Source organism: Podarcis tiliguerta (genome assembly GCF_965153285.1).
Source record: "Podarcis tiliguerta genome assembly, chromosome: 10".
Lineage (NCBI taxonomy): Eukaryota > Metazoa > Chordata > Lepidosauria > Squamata > Lacertidae > Podarcis > Podarcis tiliguerta.
The window spans coordinates 21,059,936-21,084,887 of NC_139543.1; the positions used below are offsets into that span (position 1 = coordinate 21,059,936).

Sequence of the window (24,952 nt, forward strand, 5' to 3'; positions counted from 1 at the left end):
GGAACCTGATCACAATTGCCATGAAGCCCCAGGGCATTGCAAGGAATTCTGTATATATTCTAGGGTTCACCCATAGTTCATCTGGAACAGGGGGCTAAGGGCTTTTGAACCACACTGTTGCCACATAGGTTAAACTGGGAGTGTAACCTGCAACACATTAAGTGTTCTCCTACAGCTGCACAGGAGAAAATGATAAGTGGTGAGCAAGTTTCTTTTCACGAAGCACCCTGTTCCGCTGAGGAACTCCTGATAAGCTTCCAAGATTCATTTGTACACACCATTCGAAAACTTCCACAATGCACTACCCACCCAAGTAAAACCCAATTCCTTGTGCAAAGAAAGCCTTGGCAATTAGTGTGCTGGCCCTTAGTCATGGGCCACAGGGAAAGCAACAGTATAGCAGTCAACCTAATTTAGTAGAAAGGACAGGCTTTGATTCTGCCTTGTTGAGTTTTTTTTTAAAAAAATTAAGAAATGGGTGGTGATCTTGTGATTGAGGTCTGTATCAGTGCCAATGGACTGGTTATGGAATGGTGTTGAATGACAAAATGTACTAGGATTTTTACACGATATATACTGAAGACGCATGTCTTCGTTTTGCAAAAGGTGGACTTGACAGATGGGTAGCATAACACAAAATAATTATTTAAAGACATTTCATGCAAAAGCTGCCTGAAGCAGACAGTATTTGTTAACATTTTGCATCACGGAAGGTAGATTATGGTATCTCTTTTAACCAACGAAGGGAGAGGTTTCTAAACTTGCAAAGAAACAGCGTCTGTGGAATCCTAGAGTGGCTGGGGCAACGCTGTCAGATGGGCAGGGTCCAAGTAATTAACAACAACAACATCTTAAACCATGTATTCTGTACCTGAAATCCTAGGTTCAGGCTACTAATCTATACACAATTTATCTGGGATTAAGTCCCACTGAACTCATCCTGATTTAATTTGAGTAGGCACACATAACATTGTGCTGTGATTTGATTTGTTGTTGCTCGTTGAAAGACATTCGTGCTATTGTTGTTGTTGTTTAGTCATTTAGTCATGTCCGACTCTTTGTGACCCCATGGACCAGAGCACGCCAGGCACTCCTGTCTTCCACTGCCTCCCACAGTTTGGTCAGGCTCATGTTTGTAGCTTCGAGAACACTGTCCAACCATCTCGTCCTCTGTCGTCCCCTTCTCCTTGTGCCCTCCATCTTTCCCAACATCAGGGTCTTTTCCAGGGAGTCTTCTCTTCTCATGAGGTGGCCAAAGCAACAGGCATTTGTGCTATTACCATTGCACAAATGTGTTTTTATAAAACATATTCAATATTTATCCTTATACTGTATACATACATGCAGCATCAAACCAGTGAAAACTTGGTTCCTAATTAATTGGTCATAATTAGAGCAGATTAGAATCCACCATGCACAGTAAGCATGCCTGGAAAATCATTTGGGAACTGTTGTTGCTCAGTTGTAGAGAGCAATGGTATTGCATTTAAAAGACTCCAGGTTCAATCCACAGCATCTTCCAGTAGGGGTGGAAATGACCCATATCTGAAGTCCTAGAAAAGTGCTACCAATCTGTTGGTTGACTCAGTATGCTGCTTCCTAGATATCTAAAAGGTGGAGGAAGCCCTCTTTTCTCACTTCATTGTGAATACAGCAGGGTAGCAATGATTTGTTAATGGCCAAACCTTAGTGTTAAGTGATCTTGTGTGTGCATCTCAACAGCATTCTTACTGATAGGACTTTTGTTTTTTTGGCATTAAGTAGAAATAGCTGGAGGGGAAAGATTTCTTAATGGACCTTTCAACCTGGCTTTCTTTTTTTGTCTGAAGTTTAAGGTAAAGGTAAAGGTACCCCTGCCCGTACGGGCCAGTCTTGCCAGACTCTAGGGTTGTGCGCCCATCTCACTCAAAGAGGCCGGGGGCCAGCGCTGTCCGCAGACACTTCCGGGTCACGTGGCCAGCGTGACAACACTGCTCTCACGAGCCAGAGCCGCACACGGAATGCCGTTTACCTTCCCTCTGGTAAGCGGTCCCTATTTATCTACTTGCACCCGGGGGTGCTTTCGAACTGCTAGGTTGGCAGGCCCAGGACCGAACGGGAGCGCACCCCGCTGCGGGGATTCAAACCGCCGACCATGCGATCGGCAAGTCCTAGGCGCTGAGGTTTTACCCACAGCGCCACCCGCGGTCTGAAGTTTACCTGCTCTGAATATATGGTTCTCAGATTTCTTCCTGAGGTCTTCTACCAATGGAATTTTAACAGGTCTGGGACTCTCTAGGCAGCCTTACTTACTGGCTCAGATGTTGTCCTTATGTTATATCTTCCCAGTACTTGCTGCAAGCATATACGTATTTTTTTTAAATCAAGTAAAAAAGAAATATCAATGGGTCAATTCAAGAGCAGAGAACAGACACTCCCATAGGAATTAAGAGCTGTTATAAATGTATCTACTTTCCTTTTCAAGTACCTTTGCTAATGCATATTTTTGGCACCATGCAAGCAGCTCCCCCCCCCCCCAATCTCTTGAAACCTCATAGTTTGTCCAGGAAAAAAACTGCCAAAGACACTTGAAGCAAGATGTTTTATGAAGGATGCTAAGAACTGTAAAAAGGATCTAATTAGAAACCAGAAGGGTTTGCTTTGCTTTGCTTTTCCTTTTCCTGATGGGGTCCTATATGATTTTTCAGAACATACCTGCTGTTCTACTCCAGCAATTATGTAGATGACATATCGCTTACATTGGAGATTTTAAAAGAGGGATAGGAAGCCCATGCATGTCCCTCCAGCTGCTGTTAGACTCCAGCTCTCATCAGCCCCAACCAGCAAGCCCAATGGTTATGGATAATGGGAGTCAGAGTCCAGCAACATCTGGAGGATCCATCGCTTTTCCACAACCATTTCAAAGTGTGCAGGTTTCCCACAAAAATATGCATTTGTGGTAGCCACAAAAAGGGCACATTTTAAGTCACTCTAGTTTGGTTGAATTTGTAATTTATTAATGGTTTCATTAATGGATTAATTCATTAATGGATGAGCTGTGCTTACAATTTGTAATTGGTGCATCCTTTTTTGGAGCTTGAACAAGTTGAAAAATGCAATCCTGCCCATCAGTCATGGGGAACCTGTGGCCAGCCAGATGTTGCAGGACTCCCGCTCCTATCAGACCTGGCTAGTGATGATTGGAGTTGTAGTCCAGCATCCTCTAGAGCACTTGGCTCTCCAGCTGTTTTTGGACTACAACTCCCATCATCCCTAGCAAAGCAGGACCAGTGGTCAGGGATGATGGGAATTGTAGTCCAAAAACAGCTGGAGACCCAAGTTTGGGAAACACTGTTCTAGAGCGACACGCACCCCCCCCCCCGCTGCACACACTTACACTGAGGTAAAGTTGACTGAATACAGTAGAATTTGTTTCTGAGTAAAAATGCACAGAACTGCACTGTTGGACAACTTTCAAAGCTTATCAGAATATATCGGCTTAATTATTTCCCCTCCAACTCAGAGCAACATATTCATTGCAGAGCATGGACAAACCTAACTGCCACATTTTGGGGGGGGGGGGTGTATGAAAAATAAACAGCTCATGTGTGCCTGTGTGTGTCTGCTGTATGATTTAGCTATGGCATCTTTAGAGAGCATGGCATGAAGATGCTTATTGATGAAATTACATTCAGGTGCACGAGTTTGATGTAGTTCTTCATTTAACTCAGGCATCCCCAACCTGCGGCCCTCCAGATGTTTTGGCCTACAACTCCCATGATCCCTAGCTTACAGGACCAGTGGTCAGGGATGATGGGAAATGTAGTCCAAAACATCTGGAGGGCCGAAGGCTGGGGATGCCTGATTTAACTAGTATATTGGCTTAAGCCTCCTTGGAACTAGATTTGCTTGCAAAATTCAATCTTTGCAAATTCTGTTCTGATCTCCACCTCCTGGGCTAATGTGCAGATTAGAAATTAGTTATCCAATGGCTTTTGCGTCACACAAATGTTCCCATACAACTAAAAAAAACTTAGCGAAACACATTTAGAAGTGTGAAGTGTCTTCTATAAGACATGTTTAAATGCACTTTTTTCATGCGGAAATTCTTTTGATAGCCACAGATGACTATGGCTGTGGTCCTGAATGGACTTAAGGGTGTAGACCTGCAATAGTGGCAGGGACCAGAAATAGACTGATTTGCTCATCTCTACCCCTAAATCTTTCGGTTTAGATGAGGGTGGGTAGCAAAAGCTTGGAGTATGAAGATAAATGGGAGAGGGAAGTTGAAGACAGCACAGACTGTCCATGAGGGGAGTGGGTAGAAATTTGATGAGTTTCCAGTTGAAGTGGGTGGAGGAGAGAATGGGTTCAAGAGATTCCCTAGGTCTTTTTTTTAAAAAAATATTTTTATTAAAGATTTCCTTGGTTGAAAAAAGTACATGCCTTTTCTCTTTTTTCAGGTTGTACAGTCTTTCTTACAAATCAGTTACATCTGTTGTGAGACATTAGCGTTGAGTACAGTTTAAGGTCGGGGAAGAAGAATGGGGAGAGGAAGGGTGGGGTGATGAGGCTTATGTTCTTTTGTATAGCGTATGTGTGGGGTTTGGGTCAGTGTAAGCTGGGTAGGGTATCTTTCTATTTCTTTATTACATTTCCTTGGTAGTGAAAGGTATTGGGGGGCAGGGTGTGGTTGGTTGGTTGGTTGTGTGTGGTTGTCTGCAGTGGGGTTTGTTTGTATTTGTGAGGGGGAAGAGAACTTGCTGGGTCAGGTAAGCCAGACTGATTCGTATGTTGTTGGTGGATTTTTGTTGTTGTCTTGTTGGGCTGTGTATGTAATAAAGCGGAGCCATGCCGGGGTGAAGGCGTCCTCTAATAATAATAATAATAATAATAATAATAATAATAATAATAATAATTTATTATTTATACCCCGCCCATCTGGCTGAGTTTCCCCAGCCACTCTGAGTGGCTCCCAATCGAGTGTTAAAAACAATACAGCATTAAATATTAAAAACTTCCCTAAACAGGGCTGCCTTCAGATGTCTTTTAAAGATAAGATAGCTGCTTATTTCCTTGACATCTGGTGGGAGGGCGTTCCACAGGGCGGGCGCCACTACCGAGAAGGCCCTCTGCCTGGTTCCCTGTTACTTGGCTCCTCTCAGTGAGGGAACCGCCAGAAGGCCCTCGGTGCTGGATCTCAGTGTCCGGGCTGAACGATGTGGGTGGAGACGCTCCTTCAGGTATACAGGACTGAGGCCATTTAGGGCTTTAAAGGTCAGTACCAACAGTTTGAATTGTGCTCGGAAACATACTAGAGCCAATGTCCCCATATCAGTTTCAGTTTATTGGTTAGTTTTTCTAGTAAGGCTGTTTCCCAAACAATTGAATACCACTGGTCTATGTTTACTCCTGACAGATCTCTCCAGAGTCTAGCTATGAGGCTTCTGGCTGCTGAGAGTAGGTGGGTTATAAGTTCTGTATAATGTGAGTGGTCATTATGATCTGGGAAGATGTTCAGTAGGGCTGTATAATGTGAGTGGTCATTATGATCTGGGAAGATGTTCAGTAGGGCTAGTTCTAATACCTGTTTAGTTCTTTTGCATATCCCTTGTAGGACTGCTGTCCAGAAGGGTTGGATTTTAGGGCATTCCCGCCACATGTGGAGGTATGTCCCTGTGGAGGTGCAACCTCTTCAATATTTTGGTGAGAGATTCCCTAGTTCTGATTGCATTCATCCCAGACTTCAGGTTTTTTTGTGAATTTGTTGCCATCATTCCTCAGATAAGTACTGCTGTCTAGGCAGTTGCTAGTGAAATCGTTAGTGAAACATGATTGTCTGGGCAACTGTTAGTGTTGTCACTGTTGGTATTTTAATTTATTGGCCATCCTTCACTTTAAGATCCCAAGGGAGGTCACAACAGTTCAAAACACATTCAAACGGTTTAAAAACAAATTGCAAGCACAAGAACAGGATGAGTCCTAAGAATATACATTTCAATGTTGAAGGTCAGGTTGAAGAGATGTGTCGTCACCATACAGGGAAAACTATAGGAGGGAATTGGCACAACAATGCTAATTCCTGTTTCTGTACAGTACTGTTAGCACAAGAAGACCGTGATACTTTGAAGCAAGATTTCAGGCTTCTCTCCAGTAGCAGGAGTCCTAGACATTTTATAAATGGCTTTTTTTGTGCACGGTTCTTTGAATCAAGTAACAAGCATGTTTCAATGCAATAATATTTCCTGCTCCCTTACTTTCAAATGACACACAGCAACTACCACTTATGTGCAACTGGGTATTAAATTATACCGAGCTCACGAATTTGATAGCTGCAGGAACAAAAAAATCAACTGAGAAATTGTATTTTGAATTCTTTTGTTGTCTACTCTCATGCAACAACAAAGCAGGCTCTTTAAAGTTTAAATAAAATCTCCCATGTTTAAGTTTTGCATGCCAAATGTCACCCTAGAGCAACATTTCCTTGCGTGTAGGTCATAAAACCCAGTAGAATGGAATAGCTGTGCTATGCTTGGTGCTGAACTGGAAATACTTTACCTGGCTGTTATTGCCCCTCAGGTTGAGGGGGAGTTACTAGCAAGCAACATGGTGGCAGGCAGAGAAAGATATGTTTTTCTTCTGGGTATTGTTATTTTGTTCTATTGTTCTAATGGCTAAAGGGGTTAGTTACAGAGAGTATTTTCTGTAAGGGTAACTCTTAATTTATTCAGGCAAAATGACTATCAGTGGCACTTGTGCAGCTATAATTTATTTAGTCAAATAACTTTTTGTGAAAGGCTCTGTTTGCCATTCATCTGCTCTGATTTGATCGTTTTTTAAATTCTTTCCTGACCCCAGTTTTAAATCCTCTCAACTTAACAATTAGCAAATCAACGTCAATTTTTTGTTGGAAATGTAAAGAAGTAGAAGGCTTCTTTTACCATATGTGGTGGACATGCAGAGTGGCTAAGGACTTTTGGGAGATGATTTACAATGAGATAAAAAAGAGATTTAAGGTAACGCTCCCAAAAAGACTGGAAGCCTTTTTACTGGAGATAATGAATAGATATCCCCCCCCCCCAAAAAAAACACAGATAAATCTATTTCTTTACAGCCGCATGAATATTATATGCACAAAAATGGCATGATGAGACAGTACCTACCAAAGAAAATTGGCAGCTGAAATTGATGGAATATGTAGAAATGGCAAGTTTGACTTGTAAAAATTAGAGATCAAAAAAAAGATTGACATTAAATAGCATTGGAAAATGTTTGCGGAATATTTAGAAACTCAGTGTAAATATTTTAAAACGCAAATAGGATTTGAGTAAGAACAGCAGTGGGAGGGGAAGTTTCTTTATCGATAAGACAAAGGTATAGAGTAACCATAATATGCAGCATAAATTGAAATATTGGCAAAACCATTGAGGGAGGGAGGGGAAGTTGCAGGTGGATTGATTGATTGTTAAATTTGAAATGTTGCCGATTTTTTATGTTTCAAAATTCATAAATAAAGTCGTTAAAAACTCTCTTAACTTACTAGTCTGTCAATTTTCTTCTATGTATTTGAAGCAAGTTAATGTCAGCTAATTAAGCTTGCTTTTACTGTCAGGTAGGGGTGGGTTTTCAATACGGTTGTACCTCGGAAGTCGAACGGAATCTGTTCTGGAAGTCCGTTTGACTTCCAAAACATTCAGAAACTAAGGCATGGCTTCTGATTGGCTGCAGGAAGTTCCTGCAGCCAATTGGAAGCCGCGGAACCCACGTTGGACGTTCAGGTTCCAAAGAACGTTCGCAAACTGGAACACTTACTTCTGGGTTTGGGAGCCAAAAAGTTCAAGTCCCCAGATGTTCGACTTCCAAAGTACGACTGCATTTTCTGGTTTTCAACATCGCGATATAGCACCAGCTAAACATCGCAATATACTGATATCATAATGTCTGAAATAAGGATGGAGCTATCCAGAGGCATTGGCTGGCTTCATGGTTTTCCTCACACTGCGATTTTTGCGTAGCACACAAACATACATCATGATTTGCAATATATTGCCAGGTCAAAAGCTATGAAACTGATACCACGATGTGGACTTCAAACCAGTTTGGGATGATATATCACCCAGCCCTAACACACACCATGCTGGCAAACACATGGATGCTGGTCTTGGTGCTTATTGGCCATGGTGCAAACACATTTGTTCCTATTCTCATGGGCAGCATCAAGCCTTTAAACTAAAATTAAAGAACTATGGGTACTTTTTAAAAAACTTTCCTGCTGCATTAGGTGACTTTCTGACTTGTGTACATTGTTTTAATCATTGGTTTTCCTTCACTTTGCAGAAAAGAGAGTTCGATGTGGACAATCTCAGCAAATCAGAACTGCGGATGCTCTTGAGTGTTCTAGAAGGGGAGTTGGAAGCACGAGATCTTGTGATTGAAGCTTTAAGGGTATGTTCCTGTTGTTAAATATATAGAAATTTTACATCCGTAAAGAAAAATAAAATTATTATTATTATTATTATTATTATTATTATTATTATTATTATTATTATTATACTGCTCTTCATCCAAGGATACGTAATATAGTAACAAACAAACAAACCCCACAGTTTAAAAGGCCATAGATGGTTTAATTAGCCAAAGGCCTGAGAAAAAAAGGAATGTTTTTTCCTGGTGCCTAAAATGTAACAAAGACACCAAATTGTGTTTGTTTTGTTATTACAGTCGTACCTTGGTTTCCAAACAGCTTAGCTCTCGAATGTTTAGGCTCCCAAACACTGCAAACCCAGAAGTGACTGTTCCGGTTTGTGAACTATTTTTGGAAGCCGAACGTCCAACGGGGCTTCCGTGGCTTCCGACTGGAGCTTCCTGCAGCCAATCAGAAGCCGTGCTTTGGTTTTCAAACGTTTTAGAAGTCAAATGGACTTACGAAACAGATTCCGTTTGACTTCCAAGGTACTACTGTATATGATATTTTTGCCATGTTAAAAGGAGATTCTCCTAAAAAGCAGGAGGAAAATCTATATCACACACACACACACACACACACACGAGTATGCATTTTTAAATAAAACAAATCAGTAGCATGCTAGTACCAACTTTTAAAAGTCATACATAGTGGAAAAAACAGTAATGTGAAGAAGTTCACCCAATACTAAGATAATCGTAGTAGATAACTGGAGTTGGATAACATGCTTATTCCTACAACTTCACAACTGGGCTGGTCTATATTTAAACTAGTTTTCTGTAACTGGGCGGAAATAAAGGTATTTATAAGCAGCTCTTGCTTCATAAACTTATGTGAGGAGTCGCACAATGCAGCCACATGAACTTTCTTTCACAAAAGGATGTTCTCAAAGAGAATATCAATGCTTAGATACCAGAAGAGATGCATTTCTTTCTAATACATCACTTCCTAGGGGAATCTTGCGCTTTGTGGCTGTAAAATATTTAGCCTTAAGTCCCTATATGTTTTGCATTGTTACTGGTTTGAAAGACTGAGAGATTGCAAATCCCGTTAGAGTTCCCTCCCACACACTTCGTGTTAATTTAAGGAGAAAATAATGGAGGGGAAAACTACCCACTATGACACATAGTCATTTTCTCTCTCTTCTATACATTGCTGGGATTTGCCTGTCCTCCTTTACAGGCTATATAATGTTACACTTGCCATAAGCAGACTAGACAGATTTTGTAGTACTGAACGCTGTGGATAAAGAGCATCGAAGCATGAAAAATCCAGTGTCCCTAAGCTTTGATTCCAAGAAAGGAATTACGCGGGTGGCACTGTGGGTTAAAGCCTCAGCGCCTAGGGCTTGCCGATCGCAAGGTCGGCGGTTCGAATCCCCGTGGCAGGGTGCGCTCCCGCTGTTCGGTCCCAGCGCCTGCCAACCTAGCAGTTCGAAAGCACTCTCGGGTGCAAGTAGATAAATAGGGACCACTTACTAGCGGGAAGGTTTCTGTGTGCGGCTCTGGCTCGCCAGAGCAGTGATGTCACACTGGCCACGTGACCCGGAAGTGTCTTCGGACAGCGCTGGCCCCCGGCCTCTTTGAGTGAGATGGGCGCACAACCCTAGAGTCTGTCAAGACTGGCCCGTATGGGCAGGGGTACCTTTACCTTTACCTTTACACCCCCAAAGTCCAGCCATATTCGCCTTTTGCAGCAAAAATAACAGAGTCTAGTGGCACTCGTAAAGACTTATAGATTTTTATTGCATTAACTTTTGTGCACTATAGTCTACAAGCCAGATAGAAAAACAAATCAACCAGGTCAGACTACTACTCAGTAATAATCTGCTACAGGACACACCTAGAAGAATTAAACAACAGGACACCATTTGTCATTTAAAGTTCCCAGTGGAAACAATTCAAACTTATCACCTATGCTCTATTGTCCATTCTGAACAATGGCCTTTCTATGTCACAGGGCTTGAATAGTAGGCCTTGTGCTTCCTTACTGACAGATCTCACACCTTCAATAGCTACTCACCAGTAACAGCAGGGCATATAACAAAGCTATGGACACAGGGACAGCTCCTGTGATAGATCTAGATGACAGCTCTGTCCACATACCTACACTGGCAACAAGTATTAGAAGACCTAATAATGCCATTCATGGTATGGGGTTCATTCAACTTCCAATGTGATATATGCCATCATCTGCCAGCAATGCCCTTCTGCATTCTACATAGCACAAGCAGGCTTGTCTATGTGCAGAAGAATAAATAGACACCAATCTGACATCAGAAATGGCAATATTCAAAAGCCAGTGGGAGAACCATCTAGGACACACTGCAAATTACTTTAAAATGGCCCTCCTGAAGCTAAAGAACTCCAAAGAGAGACAGCAATGTCATTCTAAATTTGCTAGTCTTTTAAGACACCACAAGACTTGTAGTTGTTTTTGCTCAAAATTAAGTGCACGAACCCAGCCAAAGCTACTGAGCCTGGCAGTTTGTATAAAATGAGTAGCGTTAAAATATTGATCCATCACAGTTTGTTATTCATGGCAGCAATTCTCTGATGGTAGCAGATGACAAGTAAAACGTTGCCTAAATGCGACCAGGTGAAATGGACTGTGGGATGGGTGGTTGTTGTTTTTCCTTGAATCAATATTGTTCCACAAGTGACTAAGACAGGTATGTTTATATCAGCTGGGCTAGTAAATATTTTTGCACACTGATGAGCTTTGAGGATTTACTAGCATGGTTATGTCAAGCAAAGCTCGACCAGAAGCCAGTGTGATATGGTATTTGAAATCCCGAATTCAAATCCCCACTCAGCCCATAAAGTTTGTTGGATCACCCTGGGCCAGACACCTGTATAGCTCAGCCTAATCTACCTCACAAGGTAGGATAAAATGAGTGGGAAAGAGCCATGGATGCAGCCTTAAGTGCCTGTGAGGAAAGGTGAGATGAAAATAGAATTAGATAGTAAAAATAATATGCTAGATTTCCCCAGCCCTTCAATTCCTTTTTGCCCATTGTGTTGTGTATTGTTCTCTTTTTTTCTCTCTCTGACATGGATCATATACACTGTGGATGTAATGGGGGCAGAAAGCAGCTTGTACAACTCCTAAGAAATGCCTGTACATATCAGGAGCCATCTCCTGTATTCTGTGAACTTTAGATCTAACGCTTAAAAAAACACATTCAAAAAGTACAAGCATCAAAGTTTGTAGGGACTGTTTGTGTGGAGTTTATTTCGGTGGGGAACGACGCACACACCAATAAGACATTTTCCAAATCACATTTGAAAACATGCTAAATGTGGTTTTTATTGGCAGCAGGAGTGCATAGTATACTTGTTACATATTGTATTATTGTGATTAATTCTTATATCCCACCTTTTATATCAATACAAACGAATGCATTGTTGTTTATCCAAACATTTACAAACCATGTTGCAATTTAGATGTTATTAAATGTTCAACTATATTATTAACCAGCTGTAATTAGTTCAGGACCTGTTTCTATCAATGCCAAGTCCTGGATTGGGTATTAACATTACAGAGTGGTCCATCAGTCCCGTACAGTCCTCCATCAGTCCAAAGATTCATAGATGTTTGGAGAACTTGTTGCCCTCACATTGAATTCATTAGCTTCCACCTTCTGTCTATGTGAAGATTTAAACATACGTCTTTCATACTGGTAGATGTTCACATGCAGTAACATTCTGAGAGCTTGATCAAGTTCACTGTGGTCTCAGCAGCTGTTCACAGAATAATCCCTGTACAGTAGAGATAGACAGTCCAGATGTTGGACTGCAACTTCTACAAGCTCCGGCCATCATGGCCAATCCAGAGGGATAATGGGGGTTGTAGTCCCAACAATATCTGGGGGCACACCCCTGCAGTAGTGTATTACAGAAGCCAAGCCCACCCTCCCATGGTAAAGGTAAAGGGACCCCTGACCATTAGGTCCAGTCGTGGCCAACTCTAGGGTTGTGGCCCTCATCTCGCTTTATTGGCCGAGGGAGCCGGCGTACAGCTTCCAGGTCATGTGGCCTGCATGACTAAGCCATTTCTGGCGAACCAGAGCAGCGCACGGAAACGCCGTTTACCTTCCCGCTGGAGCGGTACCTATTTATCTATTTGCACTTCAACATGCTTTCGAACTTCTAGGTTGGCAGGAGCAGGGACCGAGCAACGGGAGCTCACCCCGTCACGGGGATTCGAACCGCCAACCTTCTGATCCACAAGCCCTAGGCTCTGTGGTTTAACCCACAGCACCACCCGCGTCCCACCCTCCCATGGTACTGAGTATCAATAGGCTGGGAAGCCACCTAGATTTTTAGGAAGACCCCAAAATGATGTGTATAACCTGGACTCTGCTGTTCTCTATGGGATCCCTCCACAAAGAAGTGCTCTTTGCTTATGGGACTAGATCAAGCCCTTTGTTTTGATGTTTATCTAAGTCATTAGCTGCTCAAGTTTTTAATATCCATTTTAGCGCAGACTGTTTGTTTAGGTTGTTGCTTTTTCATTTCCAATTTCTCTTTCCCCTTTTTAAAACACTGCAGGTGGTAAACGAGTATCTGCCTACGAAAATAAATTTAGATTTCACCTCACGCTCTGCCATGCAGATAATTAGAAATAGAGGAGAAAGATTGCTCTGGATACTTTTTTAATATATGGAAGCACCTGAGCTTAGAATAATTCATTTCAAGTTCTAGGAAGTCACCTGATTTGATAGTTATTGCAAAGTTAACACCAGGGGAGTGTTTAAAAGCAGACTTTGGTGTCTATTGCCTTTTGCAAATGAGAATCTGATTTTTAGAAGGTAATACGTAGTGCTGAGGAGAAAAATAATAAAGCTGTTAATAAACAAGAAAGACAAAGAAGTTTAAATCTTCATGGCTCCAATTCAGCGTTAGTCATGCTCAATAGCTTGTGGTTCCAGATGGGGATGTGCTTTCATATTTGCATCAAAAAGTGTCTCCAGCCAATCTAGTGGAGCCCAAGTGAGGATTCAAATGCATTTGTAGATTTGTACACAATTCCACAGCTTAATCCATGTTCTATTCACAGTTGTGCTTCTAGCTTGCCATCTGAATTATAGCATTGTGTGTATGTGTCAGGGATCTCCTTTTTTGGACCCTAGATCCCGCCGCACCCTTACACTAGATTCTCTAATAAAATTTACTGTCTTGAATTGGAACAGATTGGAAACCATTCAAGATAACGGGATGTGAATGATAACACTTTAAAAAAAAATGCAAGCAAGCTGTGAGTTAAGATACTGGGAAATAAAGACTTCTGAAGATCAGATCTGAAGTAGCTGAGCAGATATTAAAACCAAGCCTTTTGACTGTTTAGAGATCCCAATCAGAATTGCAGGTTTAGAGGCTATAAAAGTCGGCAGGAGGATCTCTTGCTGAGAATATAGCCTTAAAAAGACAAACAACTGTTAAAAATTAATCTGAACTGTTACAGTGCTGATTCAGCTTTGTACAGAAGGATAAAGATGGTCTTAACAAATGCAGTGTCTTCCATATTTGGCTATGTTTCTCTGATGTGACATGTGTATAACTTTCAGAGTGAACTAGGGATCTGTAAGTGAAAAACGGACTGTATACATAAGACATTGTGTGTATACAATATGCTCCCTCTGTATATGGTATGCTCTGTGTTTTACAACTAGCTTGCATTATGTTTAGTTTTAAGTGCCATATGAACTAGAAAATTGTTGATAGAACTGGTAGAAAGAGATTCAGCAAGGAAAAAAAATGTTTTATGTCTGTAGTGGTACAAATAATGGGAATACTGAATTAAGTCTTCATGTTATCTTTATTTAGGTTAGTTTTTCATCATATGCCTTCTGTCCATTATATTGGCATCTAGGTTCATCCACAGCATGATCAGGGTTTGCCTTGCATAACAAAGCTGAATCTAATATCATAAACAGAGATAACAGAGACCACGCTTTATCAGAACTAAGAAGCTTCCAGGTTAGCACTGCTGCAGAATCTCTGGGTAGTCCTGAAATGATATTGACCACAACATAGTAGTTTAGGGTGCATGCATGAAAATGATCCACAGAGACAGCCCTGGAAGGGTAAAGGCATACATTTAAATTTTTAACACCATAATTATATCCATATATATTTGAGCAACTGTGAAAATTGTCAGGTGCATGGATGGGAGTAGAAAGTGCATTGCCAGAATTGACCCCCATCTTCATATCAAAGTATACAACACATGTGATCACTGGAGCAATACCATTGGCACATAATATTGCGACTTAATTTGCCCCTCTCCCTTAAAGCTACCAAAGATGTTAGACAACTTTGGCCACCTTGTCAATAATTACGTTTTCCCACAGCAGGTGGATTTGTTGTTAATTGCAATTATGCCTGCTTCGGTTGTTTTTTGAACGAGGCCTAAGTTGTTAAAATGCATGGTGTGTGCACAGAACAGATTTCTGCCAAAACTCAAACTGAAAAGCAATCTCTCAGGAAACGGCTCAAAGGTAGAATTGAGTTCTAAAAAGGTTACAGCAACCACCAAGGGAAATTACTTGGCAATTTTTTTGTTCGATTTCTAAAATTGAAAGCTCTCACCTGAGAAGTGTCCTGTTGCCTGTGCATTTGAGTACATTGACCTTGGTTCAGCTTATTTAGTAGCTAGAAATCGAACCAGCAATAAAGAGAAAGTCTGATGGCTCCCTATGCAGATAGGCTTGTTTGAAAACAAGAGAGTTTTGCAAAGAAAACCTGTGCATGAATTCTAATGTAGTTCTGTAGAATGGCACCAAGCAAGTCCTTGCCTCTGGGAGAGTCAATATGACGTAGTGGTTAGATGGTTGGACTAGGATGTGAGAAACTAGATTTCATATCTCCACTCAGCCATGAAGCTCACTGGGAAACTTCAAACCAGTCACAATGTCTGACACAGAGGGTTATGTACACCAGGGGTTAGCAACCTTTGTCAGCCATGGACCGGTCCACCACCCCTCAGACCATGTGGTGGGCCAGACTATATTTTTTGGCGGGGGGGGGATGAATGAATTCCTCTGCCCCACAAATAACCCAGAGATTCATTTTAAATAAAATGAACACATTTTACTCATGTAAAAACACGCTGATTCCCAGACAGTCTGTGGGCCAGATTGAGAAGGCGATTGGTCCACATCCGGCCCCCGGGCCTTAGGTTGCCTACCCCTGATGTACACCATCTTGAGGTTCTTGGACGAAAGGAGGGATGCAAATGTAACAATAAATAAATATGTATTGTTGTGTATCTTGGAAACTTTCTCCCTTTCCTAGGAACCCTTGCAGTGGGCATTTGTAACCTCTCTGATAGGATAGCTCCAGGCTCCATGAATATATTAAAGCAACTGCTTTCACTGCAGTTGGTAATTGCTTTTATGAAAAAGCTCCTCAAGCACAGAAGAACATCTCAAGGTCACCTAGATTTCCGAACAGGCTTTTCCACCCCTTTGTCTTGGCCAGTCTGTTGCAGTGAGACCGAGATAGTTGTCAGAGAAAGAAAGCGTCATTTCCTGGCTCAGCGTCACCAACCTTAAAAGCTGTCTCAGCCACTGTTGTCTACCTAAGGCAGTTAACTTAGAGCCATTCAGATGTTGCTGAAGTATAATCTCTTACCATAGCCCATGCTGGCAGAGATTGATGGGAGCTGGAGGCAAACAACCACAGGAAAAGGCACAGGTTCCCCACCTCTGGTCTGTACTGACAATCTTCTGCAGGCCTGTCTAGATACGCAGGAGGTTGAACCTAGGCCTTATGCATCCAGAGGATGCCCTCTGCTACGCATTTATGTTCATTTCACAGCTGTGGATGTTTAACCTTGTTTTGCACAGAGAAGCACTTAAAATTGGTGAATGTAAAAAGGCTCAACTTTATTTCCTTGGGTGAAAGTCTTCCAGGAACAAATTTTTATTTTTTTCTGGAGCAGAGAATGGTGGGAATACTTTGAGTTTTTCCACACTTGCCATTTATAGTGGCATAGTTTCATTTAACTAATCTGAGCAGTGTTTTAGGCAAGGAAATATGCCCATATGTCTTACAAAGCTTTCATGAAAACCGTCCACATGCTATGTCCCAAGTATAAAGCCATACTTTCTATAGCAAAGTTTGTAAGACACCTGCTGTAATATAATCTGCCTTTTTGCCAGTATGAACTTTGCCTTTGCCTCACACCACAACTAACTTTTGCCCTTTGACAAAGGAAACCACACAGTGAATGAAAAAGGTTGTACAGTCAAAATGTGGAACTTTGCACTTATAGCTATGCATATCAAACATGCCAGCAATATTATTTGACCAGAGGTAAATTCTAGACTCTGGGGGCAGTAGTCAGCTAAGATTTACTCAGAGTATACCCATCGAAATAAATGAACATGACTAAGGCCCATTAATTTCAGTGGGTCTACGCTGAGTAAAATTTAATTGAATACTACCCTATATTAGGATGGCAGCCTACGTTAGTTGTACTTCAACCTAACCATACTTAGCTGGGAGTAATCCCTATTGAATTCAGTAGGACGTACTTCTGAGTAGACATGGTTAGGCTTGTGCTGTAAGTCTAGATCCAACCTATAGTTTGTAGCATTATCCCTAAACTGGTAGCAATTGACTGGGGAAAAGACCTTCAGGCCATGATGGCTAAGCGAAAACAGGTTGCAATCCTATACCTGGGAATATGTACCACTGAACTAAGTGGGGCTTTCTTCTGAGTAGACATGCATAGAATTGCCTGGTCAGTGCATAATGAGGATGCAGATTCCATGCTGAAGAGTATGGTTAGCATAATAAGGCCCTTATCCATGCTGCCATGGATGTTGCGTATATAGTTTTGGCTGCTGCATCCCCCAAAGGAATTTGTAGACCTTGGAAAGGTACAGGGAAGGGAGACCAAAATGGACACGAATGTCTTTTCTCTGAGTGAAAATATCTGTGGCTATTTAACTTAGAATAAAAGAATGGGAATATAATTTAGGTTTATAAAACAGCATGATATAAATAGACATTTTTCTGGTACAGTTCCAGAACTTAGGGTCATCCACTAAAATTGATCGGTAGAAGTTCCAAGGTTTGTACTTTTTATACACTTCCTTACACAAAGCACGTTTGATTGGTAGAATTTTCTGCCACAAGATGTGTTGATAGTGACTTAGCTGCTGGAGAGGGGGTGGAATTATGGAGCTCAGGTCTCCCGCTGGCTTCTAGCCATGACGGCGGGGTGGAACTTGCAGGTTCAGAGACAGTAGACTTATGAATTCCAGTTTCTGGGTGGTCAGTTAGCAAGGGAGCACTGTTGCCTTCATGCTCTGCTTCCCAGAAGTCTCTGGCTGACCCAGTTGTTGGACTAAATCAGAGGTAACCAATGTGGTTCCCTCCTGATGTTACTGGACTCCAGCTCCCATAATTTCTGACTGTTGGCCATCTTGGCTGCACACGATGAGTGGTGGAATCCAACAACATCTGGAGCATACTGTGTTTCTTATCCCTGTCTTATATGAACTCCCAGTGTGTTCCAGCTGGACAATTGCAGCCTCCCCATTGTGACTGGGATGAAGAGTAGGTACTACTGCTTTTCAACATCTGCTTGTGGGAGTGATAACTTTCTCACTATTAAAAGAATACAGAACTACAGTGGTACCTCGGATTAAGAACTTAATTCATTTTGGAGGTCTGTTCTTAACCTGAAACTGTTCTTAACCTGAGGTACCACTTTAGCTAATGGGGCCTCCCGCTGCCACCGCACGATTTCCGTTCTCATCCTGAAGTAAAGTTCTTAACCCGAGGTACTATTTCTGGGTTAGCGGAGTCTGTAACCTGAGGTACCGCTGTATTGCATTATTATTATTATTATTATTATTATTATTATTATTATTATTGCAATTTATCTACTACCTTTTATCAAAAGATCCCAGGGTGGTGTACAATATCAAAAACATATCAATGATAAAAACATAATAAAACGCATACTGACAGGCAGCCTAATAATAAAATAGTCATCATAATAACACTCCTCTCTCCCACACTTTCACAGGTCATTATTTAATAACCATAGGCCTGGGCAAAGAGGAATGTTTTTGTCTGGAGCCTAAAGACATGCAATGGTGGTGCCAGGCGAGTCTCTCTGGGGAGAGCATTCCACAATCAGGGAGCCTGCTATCTTGTTGCCAGCCTCTGAACCTCTCCGGGATGGGGAACATAGAGAAGGGCCTCAAATGACAAGAGCAGGGTCTGGGGCGGTTCCTTTGGGGAGAGGCGATCCTTAAGGTACAGTAGTACCAAGGTTACAGACGCTTCAGGTTACAGACGCTTCAGGTTACAGACTCTGCTAGCGCAGAAATAGTACCTCAGGTTAAGAACTTTTCTTTAGGATGAGAACAGAAATCATGCAGTGGTGGCTCGGCGGCAGCAGGGGGGCCCATTAGCTAAAGTGGTGTCTCAGGTTAAGAACAGTTTCAGGTTAAGAACAGACCTCGGGAACGAATTAAGTTCTTAACCCGAGGCAGCACTGTATTGAGGTCCTGAACCATGTAAAGCTTTCTAGGCCAACACCAGCACTTTGAAGTGGGCCTGGAAACTATTCAGCAGCCAGTACAGTTGTACCAGGATTGGTGTTTTATGTCTTTCCTGTTGTATCTTCCCCTCTGGGTATCAAGCAGTAGTTTGCCACAGCAACCAACCTAAGGCAGTAAGTAACATATACTCAGTTTGGTGTCATGAGGTTTTATATGTACACTTTATAGTGGGTTGAGAGAATGCTGGCAATTCTTCTCCTGAAATGTCAGGCACGCATGTAAACCTTTCCACTTCAGATGAATACTGTACACATAAATCAGTCAGTGTTTATCTTCAGTGTTCTCTGCAGTGCAGGTCGAAATTGCTTCCCAAGAAAACATGGTATCAGGAGAGCAACTCGTAAGAATTGCTTTAAGGTTTACTATCTCAGGAAGAACAATGTAATTTCAGTATCTGAATGCACCTCACTGTTGAGTGCCACTCATAAGTGCTCTAAATAATAATAAAAAAATGGAACTGCTGACATTTTAAGCTAGGTAGATAATGTGGTGTGGTGAATAGCAGATCACCACTGCTTTGATTTTCTTACTTGTGCTCTTAGTACTGTTTTGTCAAGTAGATATTCAGCAGGTGTAGCTTTTCCTGGCATGGAGCAGCAGTGATGGGGAAACAGAAGCGCTATTAGTTGCAACCCTAGTGGCTAAGGTTGGAACAGCCTAGAGTAGGCCTAGGCAAACTCGTCCCTCCAGATGTTTCCGGCCTACAACTCCCATGATCCCTAGCTAACAGGACCAGTGGTCAGGGATGATGGGAATTGTAGTCCCAAAATATCTGGAGGGCCGAGTTTGCCTATGCCTGGCTTAGAGTTAATCTGGACAAGACTTGTGAACCTCACTGGATCACCTTTGCCAAGTCTTCCTTACATAGCAGAGATAATGTGGAGATAATTTAAGATTAGGATATACAGTAGTCTGCTGAGAAGTGTTGGACTGTCTTTGGAGAATCAGGTTTAGGATGTCAGGATAGGCAGAGCAAGCAAGCAGAAAAACTGGTAAAGGGGAAGGTATTCAGAGCAAAATACAGACTTCCAGGAGGTGCAGGGCTCCCCCAGTTAAAAAAGAGCAACACCCAAGCAGGCATAGCTTGGCTGTCAAGAGTTGGCTGTTAGTTTATCCTCTTCATGCATCATTTTTATTTTAAAGAGAGATTTGCTGTTTGGAGACTGGGGTCAGTAAGACCACGGCAGCCGCTTTAGTCTAAGTCATGCTTTATTCAGAGGGTAAGAGAACAATATGCCTCCAGATATTTGCTTTTGGGAGTCTCTGGGCAGATCAGGAAACATGAGTGTCTGCAGCCATTTTCAGGCTGCGTTCTTGTAATGCAAACAAGGTGAGGAAACATCATAGCTGTCAAGTGTCCCCTATTAGAAGGGACAGTCCCTTATTCTAGCGCCATGTCCCGCTGCTGTCCCTTATTGATAGATGTCCCTTAAATGTCCCTTAAATGATGTCCCTTAAATTTCAAAGGAAGCAGCTCCTCTCCCTCCCTCTCTGCCGGCCAGGGAGGAGGGAGGCTCCAACTGTGTTGCTTGGCTGTGATGCTCACCCAGTAAGAAGTCTAAGAACGACTGGGGGGTGGAGCTTGCATGCCTTGTGTGTGGCTAGTTAATGCAAGCTAAGGGGTTTTTTGAATGCTGGACGCCATTTTGTTGCACATCCTGCTGCAAACTTTGCAGTGCAAAGCCAGGCCGGGGAGCCATCTTAAGTTGAGGCTGCATAGGCCTTGTGGTGCATGTGATTCAGATTCTAGTCAGTTGAACCTCTGGTTACAAAGTTGGTTGGGCAGTGTTCTTGAAGCTACCAGCATGAGTTTGACCAGACTGCAGGAGGACAGGAAGACTGGAGTGCCTGGAACAGGTGAGGCTGCAGGTCCCTTATTTTGGCTGCAGGTCCCTTATTTTCAAGGCTTCTGGTCCCTTATTTTCAAATCTGTAAGTTGACAGCTATGGAAAACATGATGTCAGAAGCAGATCCCTACTGAAATAACTTACCCTGCAAGGGGGAGATAGAAGCTCACATCGTTCTCCATGAACGTAGCTTTTCACAGTAACTAGTATTTAGGTAGCAGGTTGCCTCATAATAGCACCTTAGTTAAACTTCTTACTCTGCTGCCTGCAGTCTCTGTTATAACAGTAGAGTTGAGTATAGTGGTCTCAAGTACTTGGCTCCCCGGGGCAAGACTTGATGACTTTAAATTCTATTCAGGTTGCACACAATAAGTAGGTTCACTTTTAATTGACCTTCAGGGGTTGCAGTGGGCTCTGCTGCCAAGCATTTGCAAGTCCTTGCCAAGTCCTGTGGTTAACAAGGCTCTCCAACTCATTGAGCAGTTGCCAGTGCGTGTGTCTCCTTCCACTTATCCCAGTCCCTGTTTCAACTGTTGAATATTCCACCCCTTTAGGAGGATGAGGAGAAGAGGGGGGAATTAGGGTTACAACAAAAATCAAGGGCATTTTTATTTCCCTGTTTCAAATCACTTTGCAAAAGCCTTTTAACGTACAGAGCAATGGAATAAAGCTTTTTTTAAAGAGAGTTTTTGGTAATCCAAGCAAACGAATCAAGCGAAGTTGCCTCTTTATTTATAATGGCTTCATTCTTTTGGCATTTCTTTTATCTGAACAAAGATGGATTGCTTAAAACCACAAAGTCAAGCCCCGATTTTGGCTTGAACAGTGGGGCCATGACCATAGTCACTTATTATACATTAGCTTTTTCAAATTAGCATCAGCTTCCAATCCATAAAATCCTTGCCATAATGAATGCCTGCATAATGGTTGAGATCCTGCTGATAAGTAAAGACAAATGAGATCTGCAACAAAATGTTGTGATGTATTATTTCTACCTCCTTATATTGGAGTATTCTTGTTCATGGTTCCAGCCATCCATGTCCTCCTTCAGCAAGCCATTCCATACTCAAATCACTGCCCCCTTTCCCATTTTTATTTTCTTCAATGGTTTTGCCTTTTCCAGATTTTCTTTGTATTTCTGCAAATCCTGGGGTTCCCCTGAGCATGCTGATGCTTTCATTTCCTTCTCAATGGTCTCATTTTGCCTTCATTTCTCTTGGCACTCATCACCTGATTTTGCTATTAAAGACAGCGGGAGGGCATTGCAAATATTTCCCATGATAATTGCTAGCTCACTTACCCATATTCGCTACCACTGCCTAAAACAAAGAAGACACCCAACTTTTGCAAAAAAAATACGTAATCTCTGTTCGCCCAGGAAGCCATTCATACCTTAGATGACCAGGTGATTAGCTGGTTTTAAACTTGCATTAGCAATAGTCAATTTAAACCAAAGAGGTAGTGATCATTATGGATTCATTAGAATGTGACAATGTAATCTTTTTTGTGGCATTATTCACTGAATTAGCTCTTCATGACTCTCAATGGAAGGACTACCTTCTGTTTAGTAATTAGTGCTTGAGAAAGTCAGTCTTTCACTCCCCTGTGTTCTTGCTCACCATCTGGAATCCCATTAAATAACTTAGACCTGTGAAATTTTTTTGTTTGTTATTTATTCCATCATACTCCAATGTCTTCCCTCAGTGCTTCCCTCAGCACAGCTCAGACTGATCTATGTTGCCTCTTGACCCTGAAGGGCTGGAGAGCTATTTGCATACAATCTTCCATATATAATTTAAATAATGCTGCTTGATTGTGGCCAACCAAACTTTATTCCACCTAAACATTAGGAAGAACTTCTTGACAGTAAGAGCCGTTCGACAGTGGAATTTGCTGCCAAGGAGTGTGGTGGAGTCTCCTTCTTTGGAGGTCTTTAAGCAGAGGCTTGACAACCATATGTCAGGAGTGCTCTGATGGTGTTTCCTGCTTGGCAGGGGCTTGGACTCGATGGCCCTTGTGGTCTCTTCCAACTCTATGATTCTATGATTCTATGGTGTGTGTGTGTGTGTGTGTGTGTGTGTGTGGTGCTTTAGAATGCTTATGGTTTGTGACTCTTTGTTAGAAAGAGTCTAACATCTTTTGCAGTCTTTGTATCCATGCTGGGTTATATTAATACCTACACCATGGGTAGGCAAACTAAGGCCCAGGGGCTGGATCTGGCCCAATCGCCTTCTCAATCCGGCCCACGGACAGTCCGGAAATCAGCATGTTTTTACATGAGTAGAATGTGTGCTTTTATTTAAAATGCATCTCTGGGTTATTTGTGGGGCATAGGAATTGGTTCAACCCCCTCCCCCCCAAAATATAGACCCACAAGGTCTGAGGGACAGTGGACCGGCTCCCTGCTGAAAAAGTTTGCTGGCCGCTGAATACGGGACTTTGGCTAGTTGAGATGCTCCAGGGCACATGCAGAGTTTGGGTTCTTCTCTCATTTCAGTATTAGAGAGTGTTGCATGTAGATTACGCACAGAGAACAATCTGTCGTTGGACTCAATAAAGCAGCTCCTCTTTACCCAGAACTCCACAGCTGCAATCTACAATTCGTCAAGCCCTGGCAGGATTTTGGATGGTGACTGAAGTCTAACATGCCGTGAGCCTATGAGGTCACTAGACCAGTGAGTTTAAGCCTACCACAGAAGGCAAAAGTATTACATTACTTATGATAATAACTTATTACTTAATTATTATATTACAAAAGATCTTACAGAAAAACAAAACAAGAGCAAATGTCTGATTATTGTTATTAATCCTTCTACTTAAACAACAACAACAACAACACATGTTGGAACAGAATATTTTTCTTTGGCAACCTCGATATTTTTCTTTGGCAACCTCAATTTGCCAGTTGTCGTGTTTGCCTGTTTGTAGCAACAGTTTGTTGCTATGGAAATCAGTTTGTTAAAACATTCATTGGTGGATGTTGATAGAGGAACTTAAAGTTTTCAATATTTTCATCTTGAAAAAAGATGGGGGGGGGGACTCTTCCCTTAAGGAACGTACATTTTGAAATAAAATATATTAATCAATTGAGTTAGTGTTTCAATTGCAACTGGAAAACTGCAACCTAGTTGAAATCTTTGGTTGACTATCTTAGAGATATATTTTCTTCAACAACAAAAAAGCCAGCTTCATTCCATTGCTTCATCTGTAAAAGTTTGTTGACTTAGCCTCATCTGGAGAAAATGTTTTGAGATAACAGTACAAGGCCTAGTTCAAATAAATTAAAAAATTGTCCAGTAGCACCTTAGAGACCAACTAAGTTTGTTCTGGGTATAAGCTTTCGGGTTCATGCCCACTTCTTCAGATACACTTATTTTGTGTGCATGCACACAAAAGCTTATACCCAGAACAAACTTAGTTGGTCTCTAAGGTGCTACTGGACAATTTTATTTATTTTTTATTTATTTCAACTGCGCCAGACCAACACGGCTACCCACCTGAATCTAAAGGCCTAGTTCAGACAATCAGTTAAAACAGGGTTTCCTCAACTGGGGTCTCCAGCTGTTTTCAGACTACAACTCCCATCATCCTTAGCTAGCAAGGCCAACAGTCAGGGATGATGGTTTTTGTAGTCCAAAAGCAGCTGGAGACCCAAGTTTGGGAAACCCTGATTTAAAACTAAACCATGGATTTGGGTGAATAAGGAGAAGTTGTGGGCAAGTTGCTCATCCACTCTCCCTTATTGTTCCTTATTGGCTTCAACTAACTTTAATTGAACCAAGCCACCGTTCTCTAGGTTTGGACATAAAGTGGAGCTCTCTTTTGTTTTAAAGTGAAATAAGAAAATTTTACTCCCCTCACGCATAAAAGAATTGGGTGAGGAAAGATGAAATACGAGAGCTTGAAGCTTGCCACAGCTTCTTCCAGATTCCCTAAAACCATGGACTCTAGATGCGCTTGCCTGTTTTGAGATCTTTTTGGCCAATGTATTTGGGGAACGTTTCAACTTCTATGAATCAAAACTCCGGATAGGAATGCAAAATCTGCACAAATTTTATTGGAAAGATCTGTGAA

The 24,952-nt window shown here is 41.9% G+C and overlaps 1 protein-coding gene across 1 annotated transcript in view; it reads left to right on the top strand.

Moving 5' to 3' along the window:
• Nucleotides 1-24,952, top strand: part of CTTNBP2 (cortactin binding protein 2) — a 121,206-nt gene that overhangs the window by 11,014 nt on the left and 85,240 nt on the right. The window contains 1 exon segment of the mRNA XM_083399325.1: nt 8,317-8,424. Within this exon segment, the coding sequence (XP_083255451.1) occupies nt 8,317-8,424 (108 nt within the window).